Raw genomic sequence first — 17,658 nt, forward strand, 5'->3', positions numbered from 1 at the left:
GGTAGAACTCCAGAGTCTTGCAGGGCCTCACATCCTGCCAAGAGGGAATCTGACCTCTATCTCATAGAGCAATGCATTCCAACAACATCAATATACCATTCCCCAACTGATGAACACTCTCTTCGTTTCCAATTCGTTGCCAATGTGAAACAAGTTACAATAAATATTATTACATATATGGGGCTTTTTTTTTCTTTCTCTGATCTCCCCAATAGTGGTACTGATAAGTCAAAGGTATACACAGTTTAACAGCTTTCAGGCATAGTTCCAAAAAACTTTCCAGAATTGTTGGACCAGTTCATAGCTCCACCAACAAGGCGTTAATGTACCTGTTTTCTCACAAGTCCTCCAGCGTTAAGTCATTTTCCTTTTTGGTCTGTTTTGCTAACCTGATTGGAATAAGGTAGAACTACCAGAGTAAAGAGTTCTTTGTGGTCATTCAGTTGTTTCAGTTCTATCTGACTCTTTATGACCCCATTTGGGGTTTTCTTGGCAAAGATATTGGAGTGGATTGTGATTTCCTTCTCCAGCTCATTTTATACATGAGGAAACTGAGGCAAGCAGGGTTAAGTGACTTGCCCAGGGTCACACAGCTAAGAAGTATTCCAGGCCAGATATGAACTCATGAAGACAAGTCTTCCTGACTTGAGACCTAGCACTCTATCCACTGTGCCACCTAGCTGCCCTTAAATAGCTCTACTCTTATAAATATAACCAGAGGAGAAAATACTATGAGGACTGTTTCATCATTTTTATATGAAATACGAGAGAAAGAAGAGGAAGAGGTAGCATCTGAAAGTTTACAAAGAGCAGTAGACATACAGACAGTTCTCATTTACTGTAAATCATGCTAATTCATAAAGAAATCCACATTCCAAAAAAACCGCTATATTAACTTTACTGTACAGTATTGCGTGCTCTCTCCCCTCTCTTGACCCTCAGCTTGGTGCTCCATGACCTCCCAACTCCCCACCAAGGGCACCCTCCCCCCAAAAGAAAGCAAAAGAACAGACATGCAGAGAGGCAGCCGCTGGTGCCACCTAACTGGGGCTTAGCTTGAGACCTCTGGCACTAAGAGAAGAGACCTTTGCCCTACTCTGCCCATCAGATGCATGCCTGGCCCCATATGTCCATTTTCCATCCATCTGCACTCAGCCCCAGGTATATCTCTCCACCACCACCCATGCTCTTCCTCTCACTTCCCGCCAGGTGCCCACATGGCTGGCTCAGCTCCCACATGTTTCAGTCCTTCTGCTCCTGCTCTCTATTTCTGGCCCTCACATGTCCTTAAACTATGTCCTGCCTGCCCCCCCCCCCCCGCCTTCACAATTCTGTGGTCCCCTTCCCCACCTCCACAGGCAAATTCACATTAGATAAAAACCATCTGTGGAAGGGGCCACTTATTTAAAGCAAAAACGGTTTTTATTATCTCATTTGGTAAGTGATATTGTCCCAATTTTTTAAGTAAGGAAACTGAGGCTGAGAGGTTAACTGATTTGCCCCCAGCTATCCAGCTATAGTAAGAATCTTAGGATTCGAAATCACATCTTCCTGACTCCAAGTCCAGCAGCACTCCATCCATTATGCCAACTAAATGTTTAACAATACAGTTTTGGTTTTGCTGTTGGTTTTTTTGTAATCATCATAGTACTATAGAACCCAGTAAAAATGTATAACTGTGCCAATGATATTACTCAGCCAGTTTTTCAGAATTTTGACATTTTTTCACACTAAAATTTATCCTCTTGATTTGTGACCATACATTGGGTTTGCATGGACATTATGAAATTGAACTCATTTCTTCAAGATGAATGTGAAAAGATAACAGGAAACCCAAGTACAAAATTCATCAGGAAATAGAAATGTAGAACAGGAACTCTCAGGAGAATATTAGGGTTAAAGATAAATGAATGAAAGATGACTGCATAGCAATGATAAGTAGATCTGTAGAAGTATATAAAGTCACCTACTACAAAAATATTATATAAAGAAAAGAAAGATTGCCAAAATATCTGGTAAAGGAGGAAAAAAAAAATCAAGAAAGAAGGCTTCCAATATATGATGAAATCAAAGAAAGGCTAGAATATTCAAAAAAAGAGATAGTACAAACACTATCAGATGCTTCAGAAGAGTAAAGGAGATTTTTTTAAAGGACATTTAGGTTTAATGATTGCAAGATCATCGCTGATGTAAACTGCAAATATGAATAGGATGAACTCATCAATAAGAATATCACAGAATGGATCCATTCTAACAAAATCAATTCACAACAACGATAAGCAAATAATGACAATATCAATAATCTCACAGAGTTAGAATAAGGAACTGGAGTAAAAAATGCATCATACTTCAGCTCAAACAGGAAAGGCATGCATAGCTATCATAATCTCAGACAAAGCAACAGCAAGAGATAAAACTTGATAAAGAAAGATAGAGAAACTCATTTTGATCGATGCAATGACCAACTATGATTCCAGAGGACTCATGATGAAACATGCTAACCACTTTGACAGAAAGATGATGAGCTTATATTTTAGGAGCAGGGTTAATTAAAAATTCTTATTTTCCTTTACTATGCATATTATAAGAGTTTTGTTTTTCTTTCTTTTTGAAGGCAGGAGAGAGGGAAAGGGAGGAATGACAGAAAATTAAGTTACTGTTCATTAGAAGAATTAATTTTTTAAAAAGAGGAGGATTACAGGAAGATCTGCACTTCAGAAATATCAATTTAACAGCTGCGTGGAGGACAAATTGAATAAAGGCAAGATTGAAGGCTAAGTGATCAATTAGGATGCCAATATTGTCCAAGTGAGAAGGGATCAAACCAGAATAGAGAGGAAACAGATTCATTTTATGTTTGTTTGTGTGTGCGTGTGTGTATGTGCATGCATGTGTGTGTATACATACACATATATGCATATTTACACACACACACACACAAACACGAGAAGGAAGAGGCCAGGAGGGTAACTCCAAGGTTGTAAATTTGGGTCACTGAAGACTGGTGGTGCTCTTAACAGACAGGGAAACACAGAAGGCTTGAAAAAAAAAAGACAAGGAGTTATGGATTGGATACTTTTGTATCTGAAATATCTCTAAGAAATCCAGTTAGAGATGACCAATAGACAGCTGGTGATAAAGGGCTATAGGACAAGAGAAAATCATGGCTTAGATATGTATCAAATTTAGTTGACAGGTTGGTCAGTTTGAACTGCTACTTTTCTTGTTGCTATTCTTACAAAACAAGGTACCTTGAAGCAAGAAAAAAGGGTGAAATATATCCAGACATGAAGACCATAGAAAAAATTAAAAATACCAATTTATAAAAGATTACTGGTATAATTTTGGAGAAAAAAGTTTCTGTTGAGGAATGAGAAGAGGAACAAAATTGTAAAGGTGCAGATGTGAGGTCAGAAAGTACAAGCAACAAGAACAGATAGCTTTTTCTAGGAATTTGGCTGTGAAACAAATAAAAGATATTATTAGATAGTATCCTTAAGGAAGAGTAGGATTGAGTAACACTTTTTTAAAGGATGAAAGAGATCTGGGTTTATTTATAAATAATAGGGAAGAAGGTAATAGATTAGGAGAAAATGAGATCATCAAGGAGGAAGAAGGGATGACAAAAGTATAAGCAAACAAGGAGTTAGAATCAAGAAACAAGTAGGGAAACTAGTTTTAAAAGAGAAAGGTCACCTCATACTTAAGAGATTAAAGCAAAGCAGGAACATAGGTGGATAATGCAGAGGTGACTTGAAAGGCAGAGTTGGGGAGAAGACTGATTTATTCTGTTCCTACAGCGATGAGATATTCAAAGAATTTACAAATTAAGCTGCTTAAGTAACTATTTCTCTTATAAAACAAGTATTTTCTAAACATCATGAATTATTTTAACAAAGGGTTTTTATGGAGAACATAAGGTCTTAAATGTGAAAATACATACACCTACAACAATAATTAAAATTAATCTCTACATATAACACGAGCATTTGGTGTGCTGACATATCAAAATTAATACCATAAATTTATATACTGTAAAACAATTCACAAAGATCTTTTTTAACATAATTCTATTTACAAAATAATAAAAGTTTACTAGTTTCAAGAATTTTCAGTGAATCATTTAAAAATTTAAAAAATCCTTTTATAAAAAAAAAATCCTTTTATACAGCAAATAATTACACAAATAAATCCTAATTTCTATAGTTCTTTCAAGAACTAAAGTACATCTGTAGTCTTCTTAGATGAAATGCTTTATGAAAATCGTTCCAATTATTACATTTAGATTTTCACCACTATTTACAAAAAAAATTAAGCAACTCCAATGATTATTTCAAAATAAACCATTTTTAATTCACAATTCTGTACATGACTCAGAGATAATCCTCGTATTATTACTCAAAAACATGTTTAGGAAAGTAAATTTAGATACAAATAAATTGTTTTTAAAGCATCTAATTTCTAACTATTATTCAGTACTTTTCCATGAGTAATGAAGCATGTAAATACAAGGGAGAGATTCTCCTTTATGAAGAATTATCAGAAACATAGTCAATAATTAAATGATAATAAGACATATGAAAACTAGAGTTATTCCCTCTGTCCTTGCACCTCTACGAAAACCTGAAACACATAATCAAAGGCTCATAATTCTAGAGCTGGAAGAAACCTCAGGTTACCTAACCAGATATACTCCTTTTGCAGATCAGCATACTGCAGTCCCAGGAGATTCAGTGGCTTGCCTAAGAACCACTGCATAGTAAGTGGAAGAAGAAAGACGTAAGGTCAAGCCCTTTGACTCTGTAGTAGGGCTTTCCATTGTACCACAAGGAAAGATCTCATATTAGAAAGTGGCTGGATGAAGCTAAAGTGCGAAATGTATTCATGATAATTTCAAAAAAGGGATTTAGAAAATAATAAACAGATATAGGTCAGATGAAAACCTAATAAAGTATACTTTATTTCCCTTATCACAGAATCTAAGAATCTGAAGGGAGTTTGTGACCATACATTGGTTCATCTGTCCAACTAAGACCTAAACAAGAATCCTCTGCCACCATCCAGCACGCCATTATGCAGCCTCAGCCTGAAGACATCCAGGCCTAGTCACTGGTATTTTTCCCTCCAAAAAGTCTTAAACACAAATGCACGCTTTCCTTTCCCCTTTCCTCACTCATTGTTCATTTCAGCCAGTAAAGACAAAGGGGAGGCAAATGTTTTAAGTAAAACTTTACCTTCCCAAAAGAAGCTATTAAAGAGTTAAATATAAACTCCATTACTAAAAGCATTTCAAATAATCTATCTCAACATCCGTAAAATGAGAGGGCTCGATCAGATGACCAGCAAAGTGCCATCCAGCTTTAGAACAATGATCCTATGACTTAACATCACCTCACACCCCTGAAAACCATACTCAAAATATATTCATTCACTATCAAGCATATTGGATCAAGTCAGAAATCTTATTTACCTCTGTTAATTCTGGCCAGTTTACCAGGAGAAGTTTAGCTGGTGGTCCTGAAATCAGTTGTACCCGGAGAAAGTCAGAAAACTCACGCCATGCAAAGCAGAGCTCCTTGGTTCCAGGAGGACCTGGGTTAAATTTTATGCCTTTTATAATTATAGTCTGTGTACTGTCCTAATAATGAAAATAGGTTAAAAGAAAAATGTTTAAAGTCTTTTTTAATTAAAAGGAATTAATTGTTTCATATTAGACTTCAACTAAAACTTATAGTAAGTATGTTTTCGGCACTATGCTGGGCACAAAAAGAGAAGCAAAATAAACCTTCAGAGACCTTGCAAATCTATTTAAAATTACATTCATTCACTTAATTATTTTAATATTAAGCTTGACTCATGTAGAATTCATTGTGGTAGACACTAAAAAATAATAGAATTAAATGTTAAACCACAAGATACTAATTATAAAAGCAATAGGAATCTAATCAGTCAACTAGCATTTTTTAAGTATCTATTATGTGCCAGGTGCAGACCTAAGTGTTAGGATCTAGAGAAAGGAGCATTGTCTGAAGTAGTCAGAGACAACTTGATCCTTAGTGGATAGGTACAATTTAGACATTTCTGGTAGGGGATAGCATTATCAAAAGCTGTTCAGTCCACCTAATTAAAAGCATGTGCTGTGCAGAGAAAAAACAAGAGGTTACTGAAGAATACTGAAAAATAAATTTGAATAAATAGATTGAGGCCTTGAAAGCCAAGTAGTGTAGTTAGAACTTTACAGGGTAGACAATAAAGAACCATTGGGAGCTGTTGAAGGGAAATGTAGCATGATGAAGATGGAGTTTTAGAAAGAATACTATGTGTTCCACATCCATAGTCTCTCACCACTGGCAAAGTAAGGCCAGTCAACGATTCTATTATTTGAATTCTAGAACTTTACCAATAGTGACAAATGGCACCGAGGTTTTCCAAGGTCATCCGTAGCAGTAAGATAACCAATTTCTTTATTTTTAAAATAATTTTGAATCACGCATTATTGCACAGCTATAATAAACAAATGCTGCTCTATTCCAGCCCCCCCCACTCCCATCAAGTACAAATCTTTTAAAATATATAGCCAGAGAAAACCTACCTGAAAATCCGTTTTCAAATGGGTTCCCATTTCAAAAAAGGATCAAAAATGACCACAAAATTCATTTTTCATAACGTGTAAAACAAATCACAAATTTTTTAGAAAGCGAGTCTTACCTGCCAAGTCATTTTCAAACTGGATTTATCAAGTCCACTTCCAGAAACTCCCAAAGAAGTTAAACAACTTGATGTGAACGTTTGTATCTGATTTCCATACTGATCTGTAATAATTACCTCTTTAAAAACAAAACGAAATGATTAATGAAATCAATTCTAAAAAGTTACCAATTCTGACACAAACTGAATATTTTAAGAATAAGAATTGAGACTGGACCTGTAATTTCATTAACATATGGAACTCCCTCTACCAGTATAGATCCTTACCTTCTTAGCAAGTTATGGGGCTAAGAGTTGCTTTGAACACTGAGAAAAGAAGTGATTTGCCCAGGTTCACACGGCCAGTATGTATCAGATTCAAGAACTGAATCCAGGTCTTCCTGCTCCTAAATCTTGCTGTCTAGCCAACTCACCTTGCTGCCTCTCAGGGCATCAGAGATTTTTTCAAATTACAATGCATCACTTCTTCAAGTTAAGTCTCAGAACAAGGCCACAAGAAGTAAAAATCTAAACTGCTTCAAGTAGATATAGTGCCCCAATATATGCTCATTATATTTTTATTACAGCTATTATGACAGCATGAGGTACAGGAAGTAGTAGATATGTACTGGCCCCACAGTCAGGAAACCCAGCTTCAAGTTCTGACTCTGAAACACACTGGTTCTGCGACCCTGGGCAAGTCACTTCTCATCACAATACTCCAGTCAACTAGCTCTCTAAGACTTTTAGTTGCAGAACAATTGATGGTGTGCATAGGTGGAAGGAGTTTCCTCATCTGGGAGTACACCAATGAGGTCACAGGTCTGGACCAAAACAAAATGAAATATACTAGCATAGAATGCTTTGAACATACCTTATTGTCATTTGCACCTTATAACAAAAATAGATTAGGTAAGTATTTTTATCCCTATTATAAAGTTCAGGAAACTAAGACTCATACACATTTAAATGACTTCCATAAAGTTACATAGGTAGGACTACTAGTATCAAGAAAAAAAAATCAGTTCTCTTGATTCATGAACTTGTTTAGTATTCTTTCCACTGTAATCATTTAATGTTTTAAAAATCAACAATATTTTGCCATTCACCATACATTCTTATGAGTCTAAATGACTTCTGCCATCCTCACTGCCTTATTCTACTTGCTATAGTTCATTCTGATTAAAAAATAATGAATCTACAACCCTTCAGTCTTTTTGTAACAAGATACTCTGAATTAAGTATTGTTTAGAACAATATGATATACTAACCTATTTCTCCTTGGAGCTCTTGACCCATTTGTATTGTTTTTCCTCCTTTTAACTTGCATTTAAGTTGTTTTGGTTCATCAGGCAGTGGTCTGAAATTAAGTTTGCAAATTAAAAAACTTTCCTTAGGTCATTAATTAAACGACATTTTTAGAAAAAATTTGGCACAATGGATAGAGTGTCAGCCCTGGAATCTGGAAAATTCATATTCATGGGTTCAAACATGGTCTGAGACACTTCACCCTATTTGCCTGAGTTCCTCATCCATAAAATGAGCTGGAAAAGAAAATGGCAAACCATTCCATTATCTTTGCCAAGAAAACCACAAATAGGGTCACAAAGAGTTGCACACAACCGAATAAATGACTCAACAACAATAAATCAATGATATTCCTAGCCAAGTCAAACTAGTACAATACAGGTATAAACCCAGAAGTAAGCAAAAAAGGAATCTGTCTAGAAAACTTAGAAGGATCCAAAACTTTATCATCACTATGGGTTCTCCTTGCACTGGTACATACTAGACTCCTTTTTTCATCTCGTACATGTGTGAAATTATTCCTTGTATTCCTCAGAATCATTAGCTTCCTTCAAGGCTCAAACAAGATGTCACCTCCTACAAGAAGCCTACTTTGATGCCATACTTGTAAGGGACCTTTTTCTACTCAATCAAAAATTGTATGTACTTATCTGCATAAATAGTGTATTCTCCCTGTAGAATTTAAGCTCCTTGTGGACACAGATAATTTTTTTGTTTTATCTGTCCCTGTATGCCAATGCTTTGCAAAATAGTATTTTTCATTTCACAAATGTTTCTTCAACTCAATTGAATATATTCCCTTAAATCACTGAATCTCAAAATTGGAATGGGCTTCAGAGGCCAACTAGTTCAAGCCATGTCTGAACAAACATTTAATCACTACCAAATATCAAACAATTATCCAGTCTCCACTTGAAGATTTCCCGTGAAGGGAAACCTTGTATCTTGTGAGGCGGCCTACCATACTTTTGGACAGCTCTAAATACTAGGATTTTGTCCTTTCATCAAACCTAAATTTGATACTTTGAAACTTCTACCCAGTGCTTGCAATCCTACTCTCTAGAGCTAAGCAGAACAAATCTACTCTTTCATACTGACAGCCATTGAGGTCTTAAATAGAGATATCCTATGTGTGTCGTCGTCCCCCCCCAGTTTTCCCTTCACAAGGTTAAACACCAGTTATTTCAATTAATTCTCACTTGAATTTAAACTTATTGAGCATCGTTTCGGTATTATATCCTCTAAACCTAATGTACTACATCTTGTACTTAGATTAAGTGTTCAAAAAATTTTAACATATACTGAACTGAATTTGGCATAAACTGAGAGTCCTTCATCCTCCTGATTGGACTTCTCCAAAGTTATCAATGGTCCTGTAGGTAACAAATCCAATGGCCTCTTCTCAATCCTCATTTTCTTCAACCTCTCTGCTGCTTCAGAAACCGTTAACTACCATATTCTCTTTCATACTTTCTTCTCTCTTAAGTTTTCTGGGCACCAGTCTCTCCTAGTTCTCCTACCTATCTGCCTAGTCCTCAGTCTCCTTTGGTGAATTCTCATTCCAATGCTTAGCATGGATGTCTGGCACATAGTAAGTGCTAAATAAAAGTTTATTGATTGAGTGATAGATCACAGCTGCTAACCATAGTTGTCCCTCAGGGTTCTGTCCTAGGCCTTCTTCCCTTTTTCCTCTGTATTGCTTCACTTGGTTGACCTTATCAGCTACCATGGATTTAATTACCATCTCTACACTGAGGATTCTCAAATCTACTTATCCTGTCCCAAACTGTGTACTGACCTCTAATCTCACATCACCAACTGCCTTTCAGAAATCTCAAACTGGATTTCCAATAGACATCTTAAATTCAACCTAGCCAAAATAGAATTCCTTATTCCGCTCTCGCCCCAACCTTCTCCACTTCCTATCTTTCCTCAGGATTGCAACCTAGGAGTGATACTCATTTCCTCCTCACTATCTCTCTTCCCTCTAGCCCACTAAATCTAATGTGTTGACAAAGCCTGTCAACTTTGCGACATTATCTCAAACATACCCTCTTCTCTCCTCTAACACTGTCACCACTCTGGCATAGGCCTTCATCATCTCATGCTTGGGACTACTGCAGTAGCCTGCTGTTGGTTCTATCTGCATCATGTCTCTCCCTACTCCAGCCCATCTTCCATTCAGCCACTAAAGTGATTCTCCTAAAGCACAAATAGAATCATGTCACTCCTCTACTCAATAAACTCCAGGATCAAATACAAAATCCTGTTTGGGGTTCAAAGCTCTAAATAACCTAGCCCTTTACTACCAGTCTTCTACCATATATTCTTTGATCTAATGACACTGGCTATTCCATCAACAAGACACACCTTCTTTGGATTATAGACATTCTTACTGGCTATCACCCAAACCTGGAATGCACTCACTCCTTATCTGTGCCTACTAGCTTCCCTGGCTTCCTTTAAGTCCCAACTAAAATCTCATCTTCTACAAGCTGCCTTTCCCAACCTATCTCAATTCTATTGACTTCATTCTCTTAATTATTTCCTATCTATCCTGCATATAGCTTGTTTGTGTATATCTCTTTACCTATCTACTCCCACACTTAGATTGAGTTCTTTGAGGGCAGAAACTGTCTTTTACATTTTTTTTGTATAACCAACACTTAACTGGCACATAGCAGGCACTTAATAAATGTTTATGGACTGACACACTACTCACTGTTTACTGGCTGTCCCTCATGCCTGTGATTCTCTCACTCCACATCTCTGCCTCTTAGCTAAAGTCCACCTTCTACCAGAAAGCTTTCTTAATCTTAGGGGAGAACCATTTGGAACTATGCCCAAAAAGCTATAAAAATTTGCATGCCCTTTAACCCAGTAATACCACTTCTAGGGCTGTATCCCAAAGAGATCACACAAGTGGAAAAGGGACCCATATGCACAAAAATATTTATAGCAGCTCTGTGATGGCAAAGAATTGTAAATCAAGGGGATGCTCATCAATTGGGGAATGGCTAAACAAGTTGTGGTATATGAATGTAATGGAATACTATTGTGCTATAAGAAATGAGGAGCGAATGCACTTCATAATAACCTGGAAAGACTTATGTGATCTGACGCTGGGTGAAGGGAGCAGAACCAGGAGAACGTTATACACAATTACAGACACACGGTATCTGCGATGACTAACTCTGATAGACTTGGCTCTTCTCAGCAATACAAGGTTCAAAGACAGCTCCAAAGGACTCATGACAGAAAGAGCTGTCTATAACATCCTGAGACAGAATTATGGAATCTGAATGGAGACTGAGGCAAACTATTTGCTACCTTTCTCTTCCCTTCTTTTTTTGGTTTTGTTTCTTCTTTCTCATGATTCATTCCATTGGTTGTAATTCTTCTTTACAACTTGACTATTGTGTAAATAAATTTAATGTGAAGGGGCAGCTAGGTGGCGCAGTGAGTAGAGCACCGGCCCTGGAGTCAGGAGGACCTGAGTTCAAATCCAGCCTCAGACACTTGACACACTTACTAGCTGTGTGACCTTGGGCAAGTCACTTTACCCCACTTGCCCTGCCTTCCTCCCCTCCAAAAAAAATTAAAAAAAAAAATTAATGTGAAGATATATGTAGAACCTATATCAGATTACATACTGTCTTGGAGTGGAGGGGGAAGGAGAGGGAAAAAAATTTGGAATTCAACAACTTGTGCAACGGAGTCTTGTAAATGAAAAATAAATAAATAAATAGGTGGATCAGAGTCCCTCCAACATATCCTGTATATAGTACGTCTGTAAATATTTTTTATACGTTGTCTTCCGCTTTGGACTGTAAGACCCTTTAGAACACTGACTGGGTTTTTTTTTTCCTTTCTTTGAATCAAAAGGGCTTAGCACAGTGCCTGCCATATCAGGCATTTAAGAAAAACCAGTTGACTGAATGACTGATTTCTCTGGAAGATATAGACCATTACCACTTCTATGATACTTCTTCCTTCTCTCTTCCTCCCATCTCCCATGTTCCTCCCACATGAAACATACTCTACCAAGACAAAGAATTGGATTTAATCCCTGCTTCCCTATTACCATTTCCAGATGCCTGTTCTTCCACCATCAACTCTACTGCCACACTCTCCTGATCTTCTTGCCTGATATGCTTTCTATTTCTAATACATTCTTAAAAGGCCAAAATAATCATCCTATGGCAAAAGTCTGACCATATCAGCTCCTGCCCTCAAAAAATATGACTTCTTAGTAATGCCTCTGAGATGAAATACAAACTCCTCAGATTTGTATTTATTACTTCTACAATCTAGCTCCAATTTTTCTTTTCAGGTTTATTCCACGTTACTCTCATTCATGTAATCTATTTTTTAGCTTAACTGAACTATATCCTCTTTCCTGAGCTCAGAAACCTATTCCAACCTCCATGTATTCACACATTTCCCATCTCCATACCAGCCTAAGCACCTAGAATATAATACTTCCTTTCTCCATCTATAAAAATTCCCCCTTCATTCAGGATGCTACCTCCTTTATGTATCAAAATCTCTGTTTTCTTTCTCCCCAAACATTTACAAAGTATACTACTTAAATATCTTTTTTTTTTGTCCTCATCACTCTTTTTCTCCATTACAATGTAAGCTCCTAGAAGGTAAGGACTTATTGCTTTTGTTTAAACTCTGCTAATATCAAGGTTTGCTCTTTTTTTTTTTTGCAGACAGTTAAAAACACTATAAGTCCATGTTCCAAACATGGTTTACTGTAACATCTTGGGAATAAAGTCTTCCTATTAGGTACTACATGATTTTCCAAGTTTATTTTTTTAAAAATTTTCCAGAAAAGCTCAATTCTAAAAATAACCCACTGTAGTCCACGTCAATTGACAATTTTTTTCTACCACATATATTTTAAATACATTTTTAGTACAAGTAGGAGTATATATTAAAAATAAAGAATAAAACTTTTTTCCACCATTTAAAAAAATTGCTAATTTTAAAATGCTTGAAAAACAGACGAACCCACAGACCTTACAGTAAATGCACTCTCCAATGACACATGATCATCTTGAAAAGAAACCTGGCAATATCTCATATCTTTCACAGATGTTGGTACTTGTACATCAGGTAGCAAACCCTGCAGCAAGTGATCCTTATTAATCTCAGGTGTCCAATTCACCTAGGAGAGAAAAATGCACCTCTGTATGGGTTATGTGGAAAGACAGATACATATGTAGTCACAAACCATTAGGAACTGTTATATTCCTGGAGACATAGCTTAAGCAGAATTCAGAGGGAGGAAACCTAGATATGTAGTATAGTGGAAATAACTGAACTTTCAGTCATAAAAACTATTAAACCATAAGATTCAGAATTTGCAGGAAATCTATTGCCAACTTCAAAGGATTGTTACAAGGATATGAGGTGACATAATTTATATAAAGTATTGAGTGGCAAAGAATCGAAAATAAGGTAAGATGCCTATTGGCTGAGGAAGGGCTATAAAAATGGTAGGACTTGAATATAATAGAATGTTACTATACTACAAGAAACAATGAATATGAAAGAATAAGGAAAAATATAAGAAGTCTAAAATGAACTGATGCAAAGTAAAATAAGCAAATTCAGGAAAATTATATATACTATGACTATAACATAAATAGAAAGAACCACATTATGACCAAACCTAGCCTAAAGAGATGAAAAATGTAATTAAGAAATGAAAAAATTCCTTACTTCTATGGTTATAAACACTGCATATATTGATAAAATCACCTGATATGCCAGTTAATTTTGTTTTTCTCCTTTAAAAAAAAATTATGGTTATAAGGATCATAAGATGGAGAGGGAGAAAAATAGACTTGGAAATGAAGGTGATACAAAATAAAAATAAGTAAATATTTTGTGAAATGGAACACACAAAGTACTCATTAACAGATTGGGAATTGTGATGACCAGCAAACACCAAACTGTTCTTTACTATTCTCTGGAAAATGACTTTGTATTTTCTTCACTATTACTGTCCTATAAAGTCTCATCAATTGCCAGTACAATCAGTGCAACATCTCTTAGGGATGCCTGTTTCTATTCTATATTAATCAAGTATGTCTACATCGCTCATGTACCCTGGATACAGAGACACCATAAAAGAAAAATAGAGACAGCTGACTAAATGACCATTTAAGAAGAAATTCATTTGTATTTTGGTTTAAGTCACTGGTATCCTAACTGAAGTATGCATAAAGATGCTCATATGGACAAAAACACCCAAGGTAATAATAGGATTAGAAAAAACTTAGTCAAAAGGATTAGTCAAAAATGAGCTTCTTTTGGAGCTAAAAAGAAATTTAAAACATGTTCTAAGTACAAAAGCACACCTTTGCTACCCAAAAAAGGAAAAAGGTGGCATGACATTGATCTCTACATCTTTATATTTCTCAGAAAAAATCAAAACAACACATTAACAGTCACTAAGTATATATTTTTAAAAAATCAAATTTTTTGAACACTTCTTGTAAACCATTTACCAGCCCCCTTGTTTTCAACTTCTTACATGTCACAGGTCCAAAATAAAACAAACTCAACCAATTACTTGTCAATGGTAATATACTTATAGTTACCCTGGGAATTGCTATAATAACAATTCTCTTGCTTTTCTTCTCAGTTTTATTTTTCCCATTTATTTGAGTCTGGATCTCCTGATCTGACCCATGCTCTAAGTGTAGTAGACATTCACCAACCTGAGACACCACTACTGATTAGCATGGAAACTTTGACCCTCGAGTTTCTTAGCATCATCATCAATGTTCTCTCTTCACTCATACTACATACCCTACCCAATCTCGGGAGTTCACCTTACTGATGTTGGACTAAGTGTAACCACCAAATCAGTTTCAGTTGGCCCTATTAGAGCTCAAATGATCCACCAGCTTTGCCATCCCATGTGCTACCACAACTAGTAATGATATGACATTAGGAAATAAAGAAACTGGCAAGAGGCAGAAACTGACAAGAGGCAAAATGCAAACAAGTAAGATTCTGTTAAAAGTATCAAATTACAATGGATCACCAAAGCCTTTTTCTCAAATTTATAATTAAACTCACTACATTTGAACTGAAATTGCATTTGGTACCAATTTTGTTCCTAATAAGATAGTATATTACTGGTTGTAAAGAGACTCTATACTAAGTAAACATTATATTATAAACATAATAAAATAACTTTTTTGGGATAACTTTATCCTTAGACTTACCTTAATTTTTTCAGCTAAAGTAGATGTTATAATAATTTCTCTTTCTCCTTCATCATACATTTGGAAGATGAGATTATGCATGACATCTCCAGCTATCCAGTTAATCTCATCCTGGTGTTTGATCTGAATTGCCTTCTGTCCTTCTACACTGAATATCTGCAGTTTTGCAACATGGCTACTGGGGAGTAATTTAATAGTCTTCTCTACAGCTGGCACATCTTTACAACTCTAGTACAAAAAAAATTAAAGCACAAAACTGATTAACAGCTGACCATCTTATGAAAGAATTTTTTCTTCTTTCAAACTTTTTCATGTTTTATAAAATGTCATCTTACAATGATGCCATGTTGTACACTTATTGAATGGTATCAAACTTTTTTGAGATATAAGAATCCTTTATACTTTATTAGAAATAGTTGAGTGGTCCCACATATGCATTTCTGATAAGCATAATCAAGACCCTACTATCAACCAGGAAAACAATACTGTATGATGATCAACTGTGAATGACTTAACTATTCTCAGCAATACAATGCTCCAAAACAATCTCAAAGGACTTACAATGAAAAAAATGATATCTGAGTTTTGAATGCAAATCAAAGCATTACTTTTTTAACTTTATTTTTCTTGGGTCTGTGTTTTCTTTTGCAACATGGCTAGCATGGAAATATGTTTCGCATGACTACACATGTATAATCTACATCAAATCGCCTACCTTCTCAAGGAGGGGGAAGAAAAGGGAGGGAGAGAATTTGGAACTCAAAAATTTTAAAAATGAATTGTTTAAAATAGTTTTTGCATGCAATTAAAAAAATACATAATTTTTTTAAAAAAAGATTTGATTGTAAATTTACCAACATCTATACTCAGCACCACTACTGACTCTAAATGGCTACACTATGGCTTAAATGATCAACACTGAGAGACAGTGAAATTCTCTCGTCTACCTGCTCGCTGATCACAACTGAAAACAGGAAAGCAAAGGAGGGGAAATGGATATATATAGTAAAGTGATGTTTTCTCAAAATGACTCAAATTATAATAGCTATTCTTGTTTTAGTACAACAGCTCCTTTCTAGAGAAAAACATACAAATAGATATATATGTGGCAGGATAATAACATGTCTGACTTTCTTACATCAAGAGATAAAAATCTGCAACAATGATTCATGGTCTTCATAGTACATTGGTCTATATATTTAAGTCAAAAATTATCTTTTCTATTTAAAAGATTAATATATGCTTTTATGCATAAAGTGCTAGAAAAATATAAGAACCTGTTATTAACAACTTACTGGTATTTCAATCTTTGCTTTAAGAATGTGGTCCTTCTTTACATTCTGTACATGAAATGGTGGTCCAGTTAAAATACTAGTTCCAGCATTACTACAATCCACACTGTAGACAGGAAGGTTTGGAGCACCTGAAAACTATATGGGATATACAAACTAATTTAAGAATACAAAACAAAATTAAATCATTATTCATAAAATTCTAGTAAAGTTTGCGCAAATAAAAAACCCAATATAGGTTATCTATAAAAATATATGTATATTTACTTCTAAAATTGGAAAATTTAAATCTGAAATGTTGATTAGTTTGAACTCATTTCTAAGTGAAAGAAATTTTTAACGAGCACAAAATTTTTTTTCAAAATAGAAATCATACCTTCACTAATTTTACACTTCTCTTTGCATTTTCTCCTATATCTGTATCTCTTCTCTTCCCTGCCTTCAATCTTTATAGTGGAAAAATTGCCATGCAATTGTCAGAAGCACAAAAATATTAATTTCCACAAATACTCACTTCCTTGAAAGAACTATGTAGAACTGATAAGAATTTGAATGGACTTATTATCAATTTTTTGAGCACTCTAAAAACATGTTAATGATGTGACCACATTTTGTATTTTCAGTCAAAATCTAGTACTCTTTCTCTAGACGAAGTCTATGTAATCATTACTTAAGATCCAGGCATAAAGCAAGCACTGTGTCACTGTGTGAAATATCACCAAATTTATAAAACTTATGGTCTTTGTTGTCTAGAAATAGAAAATTAAAGATAAAAACCCATGTTTAACATACAACTTACCTTACAATGAACAATCAATTTGGGTTGTGCTGTGATATTTCCTGATTCATCTAAAACTTCTACCTGGAATGGGAAAGCCGTTCCATTTTCAATGACTAGAAAATCAGAATCTGGTTTCACTTTCAATTGACGAGGAGGCCCTGTAAGAAAAACCCCAGAATACAATCAAGTTATAACTTCAAATATGAAACTATTACTTCATGTATTAAAAGTACCTATATTCATAAGATGAAATAAATTTCAGGGATGTCAAGAAAAAAAGAGATCATATGTGATCATTTATATAGTATAGGTGTGTGTATTCCATGCATTAACATATATT

At 35.3% G+C, this 17,658-nt stretch overlaps 1 protein-coding gene across 3 annotated transcripts in view; it reads right to left on the reverse strand.

Annotated features, from left to right (window-relative positions):
• Positions 1 to 17,658, reverse strand: part of SMCHD1 (structural maintenance of chromosomes flexible hinge domain containing 1) — a 167,285-nt gene that overhangs the window by 80,956 nt on the left and 68,671 nt on the right. For all 3 annotated transcript variants that reach the window (XM_036755134.1, XM_036755143.1, XM_036755153.1), the window contains exons 23-29: positions 17,337 to 17,476; positions 16,541 to 16,675; positions 15,246 to 15,473; positions 13,023 to 13,171; positions 7,959 to 8,047; positions 6,709 to 6,827; positions 5,471 to 5,638 (exon numbers count right to left, since the gene is read on the reverse strand). In XM_036755134.1, the coding sequence (XP_036611029.1) occupies positions 5,471 to 5,638; positions 6,709 to 6,827; positions 7,959 to 8,047; positions 13,023 to 13,171; positions 15,246 to 15,473; positions 16,541 to 16,675; positions 17,337 to 17,476 (1,028 nt within the window). The remainder of the gene's footprint in view (positions 1 to 5,470; positions 5,639 to 6,708; positions 6,828 to 7,958; positions 8,048 to 13,022; positions 13,172 to 15,245; positions 15,474 to 16,540; positions 16,676 to 17,336; positions 17,477 to 17,658) is intronic.

Source organism: Trichosurus vulpecula, chromosome 1 (genome assembly GCF_011100635.1).
Source record: "Trichosurus vulpecula isolate mTriVul1 chromosome 1, mTriVul1.pri, whole genome shotgun sequence".
Lineage (NCBI taxonomy): Eukaryota > Metazoa > Chordata > Mammalia > Diprotodontia > Phalangeridae > Trichosurus > Trichosurus vulpecula.